The 15,973-nt window shown below is 42.7% G+C and overlaps 3 protein-coding genes across 4 annotated transcripts; 1 reads left to right on the top strand and 2 right to left on the bottom strand.

The window, feature by feature from the left end:
- Positions 1-734: 734 nt before the first annotated feature.
- LOC124186041 (actin-5, muscle-specific) lies at positions 735-3,061 on the bottom strand. Its single transcript, XM_046577382.1, has 2 exons — positions 2,945-3,061; positions 735-2,032 (listed from the first exon to the last, which is right to left on the bottom strand). The coding sequence occupies exon 2, from the start codon at positions 2,008-2,010 to the stop codon at positions 880-882; it is 1,131 nt and encodes a 376-aa protein (XP_046433338.1). The 5' UTR covers positions 2,011-2,032; positions 2,945-3,061; the 3' UTR covers positions 735-879.
- A 349-nt stretch (positions 3,062-3,410) lies between these two features.
- LOC124185962 (angiotensin-converting enzyme-like) lies at positions 3,411-10,769 on the top strand. The gene is made up of 11 exons (XM_046577228.1): positions 3,411-3,539; positions 4,499-4,634; positions 4,697-4,986; positions 7,254-7,635; positions 8,391-8,709; positions 8,921-9,145; positions 9,227-9,523; positions 9,596-9,830; positions 9,916-10,170; positions 10,265-10,440; positions 10,521-10,769. The coding sequence occupies exons 3-11, from the start codon at positions 4,973-4,975 to the stop codon at positions 10,574-10,576; spliced, it is 1,959 nt and encodes a 652-aa protein (XP_046433184.1). The 5' UTR covers positions 3,411-3,539; positions 4,499-4,634; positions 4,697-4,972; the 3' UTR covers positions 10,577-10,769.
- LOC124185943 (replication factor C subunit 1) lies at positions 10,617-15,664 on the bottom strand. Of its 2 annotated transcripts, XM_046577195.1 has the most exons (16): positions 15,611-15,664; positions 15,356-15,496; positions 15,086-15,244; positions 14,781-14,984; positions 14,100-14,687; positions 13,856-14,035; positions 13,461-13,778; positions 13,163-13,334; positions 12,879-13,091; positions 12,548-12,777; positions 12,138-12,472; positions 11,792-12,010; positions 11,536-11,709; positions 11,371-11,446; positions 11,122-11,307; positions 10,617-11,002 (listed from the first exon to the last, which is right to left on the bottom strand). In XM_046577195.1, the coding sequence occupies exons 1-16, from the start codon at positions 15,617-15,619 to the stop codon at positions 10,898-10,900; spliced, it is 3,309 nt and encodes a 1,102-aa protein (XP_046433151.1). In that variant the 5' UTR covers positions 15,620-15,664; the 3' UTR covers positions 10,617-10,897. The 2 variants fall into 2 exon arrangements, with proteins under 2 accessions (XP_046433151.1, XP_046433160.1); XM_046577204.1 differs by having other exon boundaries at positions 15,086-15,496; positions 15,616-15,647.
- Between the last annotated feature and the right edge of the window lie 309 nt (positions 15,665-15,973).

Raw genomic sequence — 15,973 nt, 5'->3', positions numbered from 1 at the left:
GCGATAGGGTTGTAGGGTGTGGTTTTCGATGCATACACGTATAGTGTGAGATAATGTATATTTGCCGTGATTTTTGACGTATATAACAATAATATAATGTATAATATTTACAAAATAAATTAAAATAGTATTACATATATATATATTGGTTGGTTTGCTTTTGGTTAGCAGACTAGTGTATATATATGCGTAAACATATAGTTACGTTTTATAAGTTATAATCAATTTATAGGCGAGGGCAGAATCTCTCACGAGACAGGTAAATAATAGCGTCGCGTCGCCCGGAGCTAACCGAGCTTGTCTTAATACCGGCGATAATCCCGTCCCCCGTTGCAGATACGCCGTGCTGCGATCCTCGGGTGCGTCTTCGCGTTGCCCGCAAGACGAAAGAGGGAGACAGAGAGAGACCCTTCCCGGATCGCTTACCCTTTTAGGAGTGTTTTGATATTGCCTCTGTTCTCCTCTTGTCTTCGTTTCCTTCCAGCATTTGCAGTTTAATTTTCGTAGAAAATAACGGGGAGGGAGAGGAGGTCTGATTTCCTGCTGTTGGTAATGAGATAAGCCTAACCGGCCTCGGGTGACGCGCTGTACGGAGAGCCACCGCCGCCGTCCGCTTTTTTAGCTCTTTCCGTGTCAAAGAAATTTTCGGCTTCTTTGGGAGCGTTTCGAGACGAGATGAAATTATATATGAACTGTGACGTCATCCACGGACGACGCCAATGATAATGATTCGATGAATGATGACGTTGATGATATTGATGATCTTGACGTGTTGTAGCAGCATTTTCTTGTAGCGCGGGAATACGAGAGTGGTAGTTGTTCCCGCAAGGGTCGTGACGGTTAAAATTTGTCGAATTTTTTGGTACGGGGTTAAACCGCTTAGAAGCACTTGCGGTGGACGATTCCAGGGCCGGACTCGTCGTACTCCTGCTTGGAGATCCACATCTGCTGGAAGGTGGAGAGGGAGGCGAGGATGGATCCACCGATCCATACGGAGTACTTCCTTTCCGGGGGAGCGATGATCTTGATCTTGATCGTCGACGGGGCGAGGGCGGTGATCTCCTTCTGCATACGGTCGGCGATACCGGGGTACATGGTGGTACCTCCGGAGAGGACGTTGTTGGCGTACAGGTCCTTACGGATGTCGACGTCGCACTTCATGATGGAGTTGTAGACGGTCTCGTGGATGCCGCAGGATTCCATACCCAGGAACGAGGGCTGGAAGAGGGCCTCGGGCGTGCGGAACCTCTCGTTGCCGATGGTGATCACCTGGCCGTCGGGGAGCTCGTAGCTCTTCTCGAGGGAGGTGCTGGCGGCGGCGGTGGCCATTTCCTGCTCGAAGTCGAGGGCGACGTAGCAGAGCTTCTCCTTGATGTCGCGGACGATTTCGCGCTCGGCGGTCGTCGTGAAGGAGTATCCGCGCTCGGTGAGGATCTTCATGAGGTAGTCGGTAAGGTCGCGACCGGCGAGGTCGAGACGCAGGATGGCGTGGGGCAGGGCGTAACCTTCGTAGATGGGGACCGTGTGGGAGACACCGTCGCCGGAGTCGAGGACGATACCGGTGGTACGACCGGAGGCGTAGAGGGAGAGGACGGCCTGGATCGCGACGTACATCGCGGGGCTGTTGAAGGTCTCGAACATGATCTGCGTCATCTTCTCGCGGTTGGCCTTGGGGTTCAGGGGAGCCTCGGTCAGGAGGACGGGGTGCTCCTCGGGGGCGACGCGCAGCTCGTTGTAGAAGGTGTGGTGCCAGATCTTCTCCATGTCGTCCCAGTTGGTGATGATGCCGTGTTCGATCGGGTACTTCAGGGTGAGGATACCTCTCTTGCTCTGCGCCTCGTCACCGACGTAGCTGTCCTTCTGTCCCATACCGACCATGACTCCCTGGTGACGGGGGCGACCGACGATCGAGGGGAAGACGGCGCGGGGCGCGTCGTCTCCGGCGAAACCGGCCTTGCACATACCGGAGCCATTGTCTACGACCAGAGCTGCTACTTCGTCGTCACACATCTTGGATCTTGTTTATTTGTCTCTGTAAAAAAAAAATGACAGCACAGATTATTCAGGGAACTTTCGATTCAAGTTTCCGGGACACGGTTCCCTCTACGCTTATGGCGATTGAGGCAACAAAATTTTGCAAAGACTTCTGTATCGAGGATCGAGCATCAAAGAAGCCACATTTATATATGCCACTTGGATGCTGACTGTCAGTATTGTAGAGAGTGGTGACACGATACATTAACTATTTGTTTCTTCATTGAGAACCGATCTCTTTCTTTAACGAATCGTTTAGTCTCGAATTTGTCTCGAAAAAATTGTGAACTCGATAGAATGAAGCGACTCTAACGGTCGATGGATAGTAATAGTTTCACCGCAATACTTGTACGTCCAGTAACAATCTCGCGGTATGATAACACCTTTAATTTCCGGAATGAAACGACACGTTCAAACCACTAAAAGGCAGGAAAAAAATCAACGTAAGAAGAAAAAGAAGAAGATAAACCGACAGACTAATCAAAGATTCAATATAATTGTGAGCGTGATGAAAATCGTCAGTTTCGTCGTCACGTTGTTCTTCGGCTACTCAATATAACAATATCACAACAATTTGACACGTGCGTAAATTCGTGCGTCACCAGATCATGCCACAATTACTGCATACAGCATCCTCGCGGTGTATATATACTTATACGTGCGGACGTAAAAACTTTAATCCACTGCAGCAATAACAGATCGTGACTGAATTGATAAAACGATATCAGACTCTGAATTAGTTCGCAACAATTTATCGATGATGGTAGAATAGTCGCAAAATCAAAATATCAAGATACTTGAAGTCCAGGATATGCTTTTCAAAAGTTTTGAAATTTACTAGAAAATAGTGGAATCGTCGACAGGTCGGAACTTGATAAAACTGCGTATAAAATCGCGGGTAGGTACTAACCGTCGGGGTGGGTAGTGAATCGGCGGGCGGCTGCGGAGCGGCTGAGGTCTGGAAGCGTCGCGACGCCAGATATAACGTCCGTTCCCTAGCCGACGCTACCCAACATGGGCACGGAGATGCTCCAGGGTTGGCCAACGCCGCTGCCCACGCAATGGCCCACGCCCGCGGCCTCCGAAAGCTCGGAAAAGCCCGAAAATATTGCTATCCGCGGGCTGCCGCGAGCCGTTGGACAGCCCTGAATAGACGCCGAGGGTGCCGCGTGTCCCGACGCCAGGCGTCGCGGGGCGCGGTGCCCGTTTGGAAATTCCAAACAAACGCTTTCGCTCAAAACCCCCGCCCCCGAACCTACCTACACGCGGAAAAACTCGGTTACGCCCTAATTTGGTCCGCTTGTGCAGATTCGTCCAGGCTCTCTTATCTATTTTTCAGTCAATCATCGCAGTGAGATCCGCACCGCGGTGCTGCCGATTACGTACCTTCGTTGAAGAAGTACTTTTCGAAATTATCGTTTGAAATTATCGCTGTACCGCTGTACTCGTCAAGTTGGTCAATTATTTCGAAATTCGAACCTTTTCGAAGGTCCTTCGAGTATTTTGTAAGATTTTTACAGATAAAATTTTGGAAAATAACAGAATCTACGTTGTGTGAATGTGTGGGAGACAATTTTTATCAAAGACTTTCAAAATTAAGCGACAATTTTCGGCGAATTTCCTTGTATACACAATTTCGATCTATAAAATCAGCCTAATATACGCTGGAGCTTAGCGAGCCAGCTTCTAAAAGGCGGCAGAAATTTTTTTTCACCATTCGGCTGACGGTTATTTTGGTTTTTCTCTCAATCCATATTGGTTCATTTAATTTCCTATTTTTCCGTTCCGAACGGAACGAAAATCGGGGTGTCTGGCGGCCTCTGAGAACACCGTCACAGCGTTTCTCGCAAAATTATAATTATGATACACAATTATTCTCATCGAGTGATAAGTTCAGTGCTATTCATTCATGTCAACATTTGTGTTCAGCTGCCGAGACCAGTGGATAAGATTTCTGCCGTCGAATCGTGTTCATTATTGACAAAACTTTGTAAAATCTTGCTGTAATTTATATTTTCATACTGCCAAATTTCTCCAAGGTTTCGTTTTCGAATTCCAATGATCAGAAAATGATTTCCTCACGAATAGAGCGGCCGTTGCGCAGCGGAGTGTAAAAATATGTACTTGTAGATCAATTTCTCCGAGACAAATAAGCCGAACATACGAACCATTTTATTCATCATACTTTGCGTGACACATATTACCGTCTATTTATAATTTCATCCGACATTTAACTTGAAAAGCTAAAACGTGTTTCAAAACAGTTGCCTCAGCGGTACAAAAGCTGAAAAATTATTTTAATCATTATAAATAATTGATCCATAAAGTGGCGCGCTCCTGGCGTCGATGTTGTGAACCACTTTTGCCGCGAGTACAGACTGGCGGGAACCAGTATGAATAAAATTTACTGTGCACGACTGAAGAGGAAATCAGAATGTAATTAACACTGTACGACCTATTTCAGACCATGAACAAGATATTCGGATCCACATTCCGTTGGGAGAGCAGCGAAGTAACCGAAATGACGGTAACCCGGGTAACAAACGGAACAAGATGAAGAGTCGACACTCTACGTGTGCATGCATAGAAAGAAGTATGGGGTGAGTTTTTTTTTCGTATTAATTTCACCTCGTTAAATTCTGTGGGCGTGATTTTCGCCCAGGCATACGATGTTTCCGATAAGGAACGGTGGTTGGAAGGCACTGCCAGTGCTCGGTTCCAGTTCAGTCTACTCCAGCCATAAGGAGAAAAGTAGTGGGGCCGAGCGGTCAAAGGCCGGGGCTACGAAGACAAACTCTCAGAGTTGTTTACCCCGGCCTCCTGTCGTAGGCTGACCAGTCGAACGGCCGACTGTTGCGGACTTGACAACTAAACTGCGCTCACCGGGCCGGAGAAGAATCTTGACGAGGAGATCGCGATCGACGTTGAAGAGTGCGGGATGATGCTGCGATTGTGAGTATACGCCCTAGAGTAATTACTCTATATCATACGTACGCTGTGAGCCTCGCGTAACACGTTGTCTCGGTTTCATTAATTGGCCGTTTATTTGTGGGTTCAAATGAGGTCACCGATCTCACCGGAAAAGCCAATCACCCGCATGTGAAATTTGCTGTACTGTTTCCAATTCGAAATTCAAAAATTACCGTGTATATCCTGGGGAAAGTTGAAATTAAGATAAACGAATTGGTCATCGATGTCAACTTCATGTCAGAAAATTAAAGGAGTGTAATGAAACATTTGAAATCGACTAATTCGTTTTAGATGATTAGTAGAACGCGACGTATTCAGACCTTATATTGGTGTTCAACGCTTGCGTGTATCAGGAGTTACCGTTGTCATTTCTGACTTGCCTGGCCGGTTTGCTATAACAGGACTTTAAAATCTGCAAAAAATTTATCTCCGTTGTTTAGTTAGCACCGGATGGAATCCGATTAAAGTTTTACCCGCAGGCGAATTATTTGAACGAATTGAAAGAAATGAAAGGCAAACTCGTTCTGTGAAGTATGAAAAATTCTGGAAGATAAGAATAATTCCTATACACGACCGTGGTGAAGATTATTTCAACTATTTTCTACAAATTTTTAGGGAAATGGGAAAATTTCGTACAATATTGTGCAAAAAGTTGTTTCCATACAAAATTGTGATTATGCCTAGTTTATTATAAAAACTAGTATTTCTGTCAGTAGCAAATCTACAAGCTGTTACAATTTTTAAAGAAAATTAACAATTCCGTACGAAGAACTATGTAGAAGAAGAATACGAAATGTTCCAATTTCTGTAAAAATTCGTATAACGGTAGAAGTTTTCACCAAAGGAGTTTGAGGATCAAAGAAATCTGTAAATCATTTGATTATAGTATTATAGAATTTTTGACAATCAAAACAGAGAGCTTAATCCAGCAAGATTGCGGATGAAACTGCAACGTTTACACGCGTATACCGAGTGAGCGATGTCAGTAAAGTCCAGCGAGGCTGTGGAGCTCGCCGCAGCCTCGTAATCAATTACCTAACTACACGCCTGATCATTGCAGGTGCGTAAGTATGCACGGATATAACGTACAGAGATTCGTCGTAGAAACAATTGCACGAGTAATCGGTGATAGGCTAGAAATGAAATCTACGCATCGTAGTATCATGTAGCTCACATGTGCTGCGTTACACGCGTGCAGAACGTATACCCGAAAGTACACACGGAAATAAAAATATTTTTGTTTTCACATATCCTGTGGTGAATATAGTACGGAGGGCACTTTTTTTCACTTAAATCTACTGCGGCAATTGCGGAAAAATTTACAAAACCGATCGTAAGTGTTGCGGTATGCTTAGGTAGATCAACCGCAATTGATGTAGATCTGACGCGAAAAAAGTGCTGTTCGTATACTCACGACACAGATGTAAAATCTGTATAAAATTTTTTTCCGTGCAGTACTGATTAGTCGTAAGATATGTCACGCATCATCTCCCGCGAGGTCGGTCCACGGTCCGCTACGCGCGTCACGACGTTTACGTGTGTGTTTGTGCTGGTCTCGTCGCAAAAGGCGTACGTATAAAAGGGTGAGAACGAAAATGTACGGGCGTTGAGGAAACACGACACAACAAAACAAGATAAAAATTTGATGACGAAAACAACTAACCGCTTTACCGCCGGCGAAAGCTGTAATACTAGACGAGGCAAGCCTCCGATATTATCTTATAGATTATACCAAGCATGTGTTGATTTCGGTGAACATGCACGATAGATGTCCAAATGTTTCAACGAATTTCGTATGGAGTGAGCTGCGTGATATGCGTTATTACGTTCGCTGCTTAGCGATAATTAGGTAAAAAAACTAACACGAATTAACAATAATTTCCCAGACATCACAAAAAGACGTCTAGGGGTGTCTTACGCGCCATTTTCTGACCTCTGTGAGGTCCCAAGGACATCTTTTGGGCGCCAGAAAATGGCGCATAAGACATCCTTTAGACGCTTTTTTTTTGACGACTTCAAGTTTTGTGCTGTCTGGGGTTAATGGCATTCAGCGAATTCCATTGCTACATTCCTCTCTCGACCTGTGCGCCTTTGCAAAACTTGTTTACCAAAAGCTGCAGCATGTAAATGAGATAAAAATCTCCAAAGAGCCGGAGGAATGCGTCAGGTGATGCCAGCTTAAAGAAAAAAGGGAATACATTTTTTTAAATATATTCACGATTCTCTCATTTTGTTTTTTTCATTTTTAGATGCTTTCTGATGGCTGTCGGGAGTCAATTAGCGCTCGCCGAAGAACCTGCAGTAGAGGTGCAGAGCGAGGTCGCAGCGACCACGGAGACGGGGCCGTTGACAGGCCTTGAGCTGCAACGTGCCAAGGAGTTTCTCGAGCGATTGAACAACGAGACCTCGGTATGGTACAACCGTGGGGCCCTGGCGCAATGGGCCTACGACTCGAATTTGACCGCGGCAAACCTTGTGGCGAAAATTCACATGCTGTCCGAGGCTGCGGCTGCCGGGAAAGCGAAATGGGCCGAGATTCAGGCCTTCCCATGGCAAAGGATTGAGGACGACGAAATCAGGAGACAGTTTTCGAAACACGCACGGCTCGGTGTCGGCGTTCTAGAGAAGAAGGTCACATAATCCCACGATTACCCTTGAAGTTATAATACATTCGCGAATTGCGTAATACAAAAGACAATATATTTGTAGAATGCCTGTGTCGTAAAATTATTTCAGACAGTAACATTTCAATTGATTCTAATTATAAGTAGTATAATACAAGGCTGGGTTTGGATAGAGATTCCTGTACCGAAATTGGGAGTGTCGGTAAAATGTCGGTACAGGAATCTGTATCCAGAATAGGCCTTGTATTGCTACTATTTTAATTTTCTCATATTGCGAATATAAAACGGTTCTTCAATATGATTCTAAATCATCCCAGGCGTGAAAATATTTACAAATTGCATGCAATTTTCAAACAAGCCATTACCAGTTGTGTGCAAATATTAACTAATTTTACTTCGATATAATATGTAGTTAGTCTGGCAATCACAAAATGATCGCCAGTAACGAAGCGCAAATTGGCAGCAATTATGCAGCAAGCTATGCAATTTGAGTAGTGCATCTCACGTTTTGCGCTTAACATGCTGCTAAATTGTGTATTTATTCTGCACAATAATCCAAGTTAATTTGTATATCATATATTGTAGTTTACTTGCTGTTTATTTGAGTTCCGTTTACGAGAATCAGATTGTTATCAATAATGTAACAGTGATTTGCACACAATCTTTGTTGATCTAAACATTGCAAGTCATGAGGTTCCGTCAATGTTATCTGGGATGTGACTGATTTTTGCAAAATCTCTATATTTGCAAATTTCTATACAGGACTATGAGGACTACGAGAACACCGTGGCAAATATGCAACAAGAGTACAGTACGGCAAGAATCTGCGAGTACAAGGAAGCGGACAAGTGCGATCTCGCCCTGGAACCTCATTTAACTGAGCTCTTGATGTCCAGCAGAGACCCAGAGGAATTAAAACATGTCTGGATCGAATGGCGAAAGGCGACCGGGGAAAAGGTTAAACCACTGTACCCCAAATATGTTGACCTGATCAACAGAGCGGCTCGACTTAACAATTATACAGACAACGCGGCGAGCTGGTTAGACGATTATGAGACAGATAATTTCGCCGGTCAGATTGGTCAGTAAGGGTAAATTTTGAGATTAACACATGTACTAGGGTGGTTTCTTATTAAACTTTTTCATTTAAGGTGCCACTCGGCCATTCGAGTGCCATTTAGAGTGGCACCTTCAACAAAAAGTTAAAAAATGAACCACCCTAACATGTACGTCATGACACATCGAAACAAATTAATCAATTTCAATTTTGAAATATAACATTTTCATTATAGAAAATCTATGGCAGCAAATGAGGCCGTTGTACTTGGAACTCCACGCGTACGTGAGGAACCAACTGCGCGAAAAATACGGAGACCAGATAGTATCGAGGGATGGACCACTGCCCGCTCATCTTCTCGGCAATATGTGGGCACAGACTTGGGAGCATATCGCTGATTTCTCAACACCGTATCCGGGAAAAAAACTCCCCGACGCGACCGAGAATATGGTCAAGCAAGGTGCCCTGCGACACATTTTATACAGTATTGTTACCTTTTTTTAAGGTAATATAAAATTTATACCTCTGATAAACCACGTAGGGTATGACGCGAACCGGATTTTTCATCTGGCCGACAGCTTCTTCACATCCCTGAACCTTTCCGCCGTTTCTGAATCGTTTTGGACCAACTCGATATTGGAGAAGCCGAACGACGGTCGCGAGTTGGTCTGCCATGCTAGTGCCTGGGACTTTTACGATGGCAAGGACTTCAGGATCAAGCAGTGCACCAGGGTCAACAGCGAGGACCTTTCAACCGCGCATCACGAGATGGGCCACATACAGTATTACATGCAGTACAAAGACCAACCCTTCCCGTTCAGGGAAGGTGCAAATCCTGGTGAGATTTTATCCTTCTCTTTCCTTGTTAAAATATGTTCCGTCCTGTAGTTTAAGCTCGTAAAACACGCAGGTTTCCACGAGGCGATCGGCGACGTAATGGCCCTGAGCGTATCGACACTTCAGCACTTGAAAAAAATAAATCTCCTCGACCAGGACACTCAGGAAGATCCAGAGGCAATGCTGAATTATCTTTACATAATTGCTCTTCAAAAAGTTGCGTTTCTTCCGTTCGGCTATGCCGTGGATAAATGGCGCTGGAACGTCTTTAGAGGCAGTATTACACCTGATAAATACAACTGTGACTGGTGGGTATAATGTTCCTTGTTGATGCTGTAGCCGTTCGTCTGTTCAAATTTTTCGTTTCGATCGTTCGTCACGCAAAAATTTCAGGTGGAAGCTGGTACACGAGCTTCAAGGTGTGGAGCCGCCGGTGGACAGGTCGGAGGAAGACTTCGATGTGGCGTCAAAGTACCATGTCATAGCTAGCGTCGAATATATCCGTTACTTCGTTAGTACGGTGATACAATTCCAGTTTCACAAGAGTCTGTGCCAAGTTGCAGGACAATACGATCCCGCAGACATTGCCCACAAGCCTTTGCACCAGTGCGACATTTACCAGAGCAAGGAAGCTGGTAACCTTCTTGGGTAAGAGGAAGAATATTCAGACGAAATCTAAGAGATGAAGAAAGTAAAGTACCCGAGCAACCGCAATTCAATTAAATTCATTGACTTGTTCCAGGTCCATGCTGAAGTTGGGCTCTTCAAAGCCTTGGCCAGACGCGATGGAGGTGATCACAGGACAAAGGGAAATGGACGCTGCTGGCCTACTAGAGTATTTCAATCCATTGTACGAGTGGCTGAAGGCAAAGAATAAGGAAACCGGGGCGCACGTCGGTTGGACTTCTACCTCGAAGCGTAAGTTTGAAAAATTTATCTGAGGAATGGTTAGCGATTTGCGGAGAATTACAATTTCGCATTTTATGTTGTGATTCCAGGTTGCGTGCAAACCAGGTCACAGCTCCAACTCGTCGATTCGCCAAGCACAGCCTAAGTTAGTAAAAGATCATTGTATGCAGACAGCAATATCTTTGATGAAACATGCTGATTTTATTTTTTCTCGTATTACAAGTAGTTATTTATACATAATCAAGTCTGGTGAAATGGCAGAGTCCTTAATACGGGCAAAATAATATTTTCTACTCGCGTCGGAAGAATCATAAATAATAAATGTATTCAACGATTAACTGAAGCTTTGATTATTGGAACTTTCATTAAGCAAAATGAGAAGACAAACGCGTTACCTATGATGTACAAGATGCGATCAACGCGTTGGCTGTCAGAGTATTTGGAGTAAAAGCCAAGATGCTACACTCTATTTATTCGCCTTTGACTTTGCCGCGCGTGGGTTGCTACTCTTTTTCTTTACACCCGAAGTCCCAGCCGCTTTTTTATCGGCAGCGGCAGGTGCTTTCTTCGTCTGTAAAGTTACAAATTATAGTTGAAAATTTAATCGAAAATGTGCATCAGAGTTACTCCCACGCAATATATGTAACTCAAGAGTTTTGTCTACGCTTGAGTAACGAAGTAAATTATTACCTTAGTCTTCACGTTTACGGCAGGAGTATCCTCGTCTTCCTCTGACGCCTCTTCTTCTTCTTCTAGTTCCAAAGCATCTTCGCTGTACACAGATTGAGCTCGCTTCTTTTTTTCAGTGCCTTTGGTGAAAGCGTATGGTCTCATAATGGCACTCTTATTGAACGCTCTCGTGAAAGCTGCTTTGACCTGTGTACAAAGTAAAATCACGCCATACGAATTTCGTGAGAATCATTTTTTACATCTACATACCTTACTTTCCAGTGCCTGCATAGGGTCATGCTGTCCCGGCCACAACGAGACCTCTGTTAGTGAGTCCAAGTCTTCCCTATGTTAAAAATACAAAACAGATAATTTAGAGAAAGTTATTTGTAATTTTCGCCTTTTTTCTGACAGTCCACCGGGAAATGAACAAACCTTAGTAAGTGATAGTAGTTCATCACGTTCAGTGCCGTGGCAGTACCTTCTGCACCATTGTCAACTAAAGGTTTGACTACCGCGTCTCTCAAATGCTTCAGATAATCTAAATTTATCGCATCTTTGCTCGACGATGTTGCCAGTCGCGTGTGCATTGTGATTTCTTGAAGTAATCTGTAATAGAGTTTGAAGGAAAGCCATTGATGAATTATCTGTGCTGATATTCAAGTTTGGCAATTCAAAGTACACTACAGACCTGTCAAATTTTCCTCTTTTAGAATTCTGACCAAGCCAAGAAGGAAACATGATTTGCCTCGATATGTTACCGGCCATCAATGTGCCGGGAATTACGGAAGAGTAACAAGCTTGCATTGGCAATAATGTCCAGGTCCCATTGCGACGAATTGAATTTTCAACCAAATCTCCTAGCACCAAACTTTCTGCCGCATTTGCTACGGTTTCTAACAGTTGGTCTCTGTAACAAACGATAATACATATTCTTTTTGAAAATTTACACAATCATTCAACCGATAGTTATGGTTGTTGAGTATCTTTGGTTGATCGTAAATGACCGATTTGTTGCCAATAACTTCAGAACTTACTTGGGACAGTTTGGTGTTACACCCAGGTAATTCTCCTGGACGAAAAGAGGCGCGATATTATAATCATGGAAAAAGAGATTGCTCTTGTCGTGTATCGACATAGTTTTGTGTGCCTCAAAAGTAAAAACTTTTTGAACAACATCCCAGGGACCCAAACGTAAATCCTTGTTGCATTTCCTTGTTTTAGACACTTCGTCGATTGACGAATTATTTGCCAAGAGCGATAAGTGATTCAAAACTTGCCGAACATCACAATTGGTGGATTCGATTAACCGGCTAAGGTCATCCTTGGAGATTTCAATTTTCTCTTTGAAGCATATCGACAACATTGCAGACTGTAAGCGTGGTAAAAGAATTAATTAGAATCAGAGTCCTTATAGTACGTTTAGATGTATGAATTATGTACTCACCCTAATTTGGTTCATTCCAGGCTTCTGAAATTTGAGGTCAAACGTGTAATTTGACAGAGTTCTCATTTTAGGATGGTTTCTATCATTACAAATACAAATGACAGGTACACTTGTAGTTTTAATCAGTGCAATCAGTTCTTGCAGACCACCTCGGTCTTCGTTACCAGCCATTCCATCAACTTCATCCATCACCAAAACGTGATCCAAATCTGGTTTCTTATTATTACCATCTATGGATTCATATGAATAAGTTTGTGTATTGGATACTAATTTCATAGCAAGAAATTATGAAAATAATTATGACTTGGTCTCCAAACAACACAAGATTTACCAGCAAAATAGCTCTTCATGGATTTGTTATTCAGCAACTCGGAGACTTCTTCTTTCAAGAGTCTTTTGCTCCGAGTATCAGAAGCATTGAATTCTATAGCATCCAGGTTTAGAGCATTGCAAACAATTTGTACCGTCGTAGTCTTTCCAACTCCTGGTGGGCCAGATAAGAGAGCAGCTTTGAAAAATGATCCATCATGTTGTGCCCAGGGACCTAGATGAGATTAAGTATTAGTATGAAGAATTAATCAAAGGTAAAGAGTATGTTGTATTTTTTATGCTCACTAGGTCGCGTCAACTTGACATCTCCACTGTGATTCTTTTGCCAATTTTTTAGCCAATTGTAAAGCTTGTGGGCATTGCTTTTATCCCCTTGCTGACCGATAATTTGCTTCATATTTTTTGGCTTGTACTTCTCGACCCAAACTTGAGAGTCAGTTTCACAAGGTACACGAACCTGAACAAATTTCATTATAAATTCTACAGCTTTATTTTTTGAATCGTAGATTTTGGCTAACAATCATTTTGTTACTTATCATGACAATTTGTAATGAAGCATACAGAAATAACAAATTCTTCTTACCATTGTAGGTACGTTGCTTGACTGCAAAACTTCTGACGACTTTGTAGTACCCGAATATCCAGATATCAGTGATTTTGGATCGATGTCAGAGATTTCTGAATTAAGTTTTGATGAGTTTCCAGTCTCTGAAGACAGAAGTTTTGAAGATGTCAGTGTTTCAGGCTCTGGCGTTTTTCTCTTCATTTTGCTAGGTAGCTTCTTTTCTTTGCCAGCGTGATGTTTGTCATCCGTTAATGAAGTTCCCTGACCCGCAGGCCGCGTTCGAATTAGTTCCAATAGTTCATCCTCGGATATCGTTTTAACTCCAAGTTTTTTAGTCTACATTAAATTGCCCAGTTACTCATAATAAATGAATTAAAATATACAAGGTACAAGCAAAATCACAATTTTGTTACCTTTTCCAATTTTGCTGGTCCTGGTTCATCACCCAGTATTACATAATCTGTCTTTTTTGAAACTTGATGTAACAGACGTCCTCCATATTTTTTTATCAAATCATCCACCTCATCTCTTTCCAATGAATCCAAAACTCCTGTTATCAGGAAACTCAGACCAGCTAAGCAATTGTTTGCTCCCTAAAATAAAGAATACTTTTGGGGTGGTCGAAACTCACTACAAGCTAGTTAATAATCAACAAACCGTTGGTATTTCTTTAGAGCCTGGATGTCTAGCACCGCCTCTTTGTAAATACTGCTGATATAAAGCAGAATTGTGCTTCTTCTTTTGAATCAGTGCTTCGTAGGGATCAGGGTCATCGTCCTCAATGCTGCGCTTCCGTTTCTGTCCGGTTGTTTTGTCTATTTCAATTTTTGATATTCCTTTTTGATATGTTGCATCCTTTGTTGTTTTTTTATTACTGTGAGGTACTTCGATGAACTTGCTGGTCTCAAACTCAGGACTCTTGTCACTGCCCTTTTCTTTGTGGTCGTCATCTAATTCTTGCTTCACAAGATTACGCATAGTTTTTTTTGGAACTTGGCCATCCTCATTGATACCAGTTACTGTATCATCCATAGTTTTTTCACTAGACCTCGTAACCTTGCTAGTCTTTCTTCCTTCCTTGCTAGACCCTGTTGTAATGGACGCATTCCCGTTAGACTGTTTCTTGCGATTATCAATTTCATTTTTTTTGCTACTGGTTTCGGCTTCGCGATCCAGCTCAGTTTCAGCCGTTGCTAACTGATCCAGCACAGCCTCCAGTTTATCATCGAAAAAGAAATCATCATCCTATTGGGTAAATTTTAACAAATTGAATTAATTGCAAATCAGTTTCTCAGCTACAGCACAAATGCGAAATGACCGTATACAGGGAGAATTTACCTCCTCCATCAGTTTTTTAGAAGGTTTTGGTGCTTCGATTCTCTTGACTGGCTTATTACCAAACACATCAGCTGCTGTGGCAATCTTTTTCAGTGGAAGTTTTTCTTTTTTGCCATACTCTGCCTTTTTAGATATTTCTTTCACTTCTACCACTTCGTCTTCTGAATCTGATAAGACATGTCGTTTTTTGTTTCGTTTCACAGGCTGCAAATAGACCAAAATAACTGAGTACTGCTTCCGTAAAAAAAAAATGTCAAAAATACGAGCTTGAAGATCCAATCAAGCTTCTTTCATGAAGAACAAACCTTTGGCGATCTTCGGGAAGTTTTTGAGCCCGAGGCACCTTTTTCACCCCGAAATTTTTCCCTGTCAGAAGATTTTCCCTTCCGTGGTTTTTCTTTTACTTCTGTCACTTCACTTTCCGAATCTGACAAGACATGATGCTTGCTAGTTCGTTTTGTAGGCTGTAACAAAGGAGGACACGAAATGAACATGAATTCGAGTTGCAGTCAATATCTTGATCGCCCTAGGATAGAGAGATTGAAATAAATTTTACAAGTTTCTGAAAGTGTAACCTTATAGCGTTTAGCCGGAGATACAGATTTTTCCCTGTCTTCATCCGAGACCTGATGTCTCTTCTTCTTATTATTATTTGATACAGAGGAGCTGTCGGTGCCTTTTTTTGAAGAAATCACTTGAAAGTAGGAGGTTATCGCCTGAGAATGAAATGAACAATTTGTTTTGTTTAGGCTAAACGAATGTTGAGGGTTAACATTTATAAGACGGATCGTGTTAAGCAGAAAAGTTTAGTCTGACGTGTCTAATTTTACCTTACTCATTATTGAAAGTACCAAATTCCGTTCTTGTTTCAATTAATTAATTTCCATTTTACACGCAGAATTCGGGATTATTATGGTTGCTTAGAACAGTTTTATTGTTTACCCACGGTTTAAGAATAAGGTTCTCGCATCTCTTGCGCTGATATTTTCACCTTGATCTTCCCGAAGAAGAACCCGAGTATCCAATACCGACAATGCATACAACGAACCATCGAGTATCACGCACATTGAATAGAGGGGGCAAGAGTAGATATCTCGTAAAAATTGTGGACAAATCTGAAAAAGTTTCTTTCAAGGCCCATATTTTCTAATGTCATGTGATGTCATCTGTAATCACCGTCCCTCCTAACACAC

Source organism: Neodiprion fabricii, chromosome 1, assembly GCF_021155785.1.
Source record: "Neodiprion fabricii isolate iyNeoFabr1 chromosome 1, iyNeoFabr1.1, whole genome shotgun sequence".
In the NCBI taxonomy this organism is placed as follows: Eukaryota; Metazoa; Arthropoda; class Insecta; order Hymenoptera; family Diprionidae; genus Neodiprion; species Neodiprion fabricii.
Note: the sequence above shows the minus strand (reverse complement) of the source record. Positions and strands in the feature narration are given on the sequence as shown.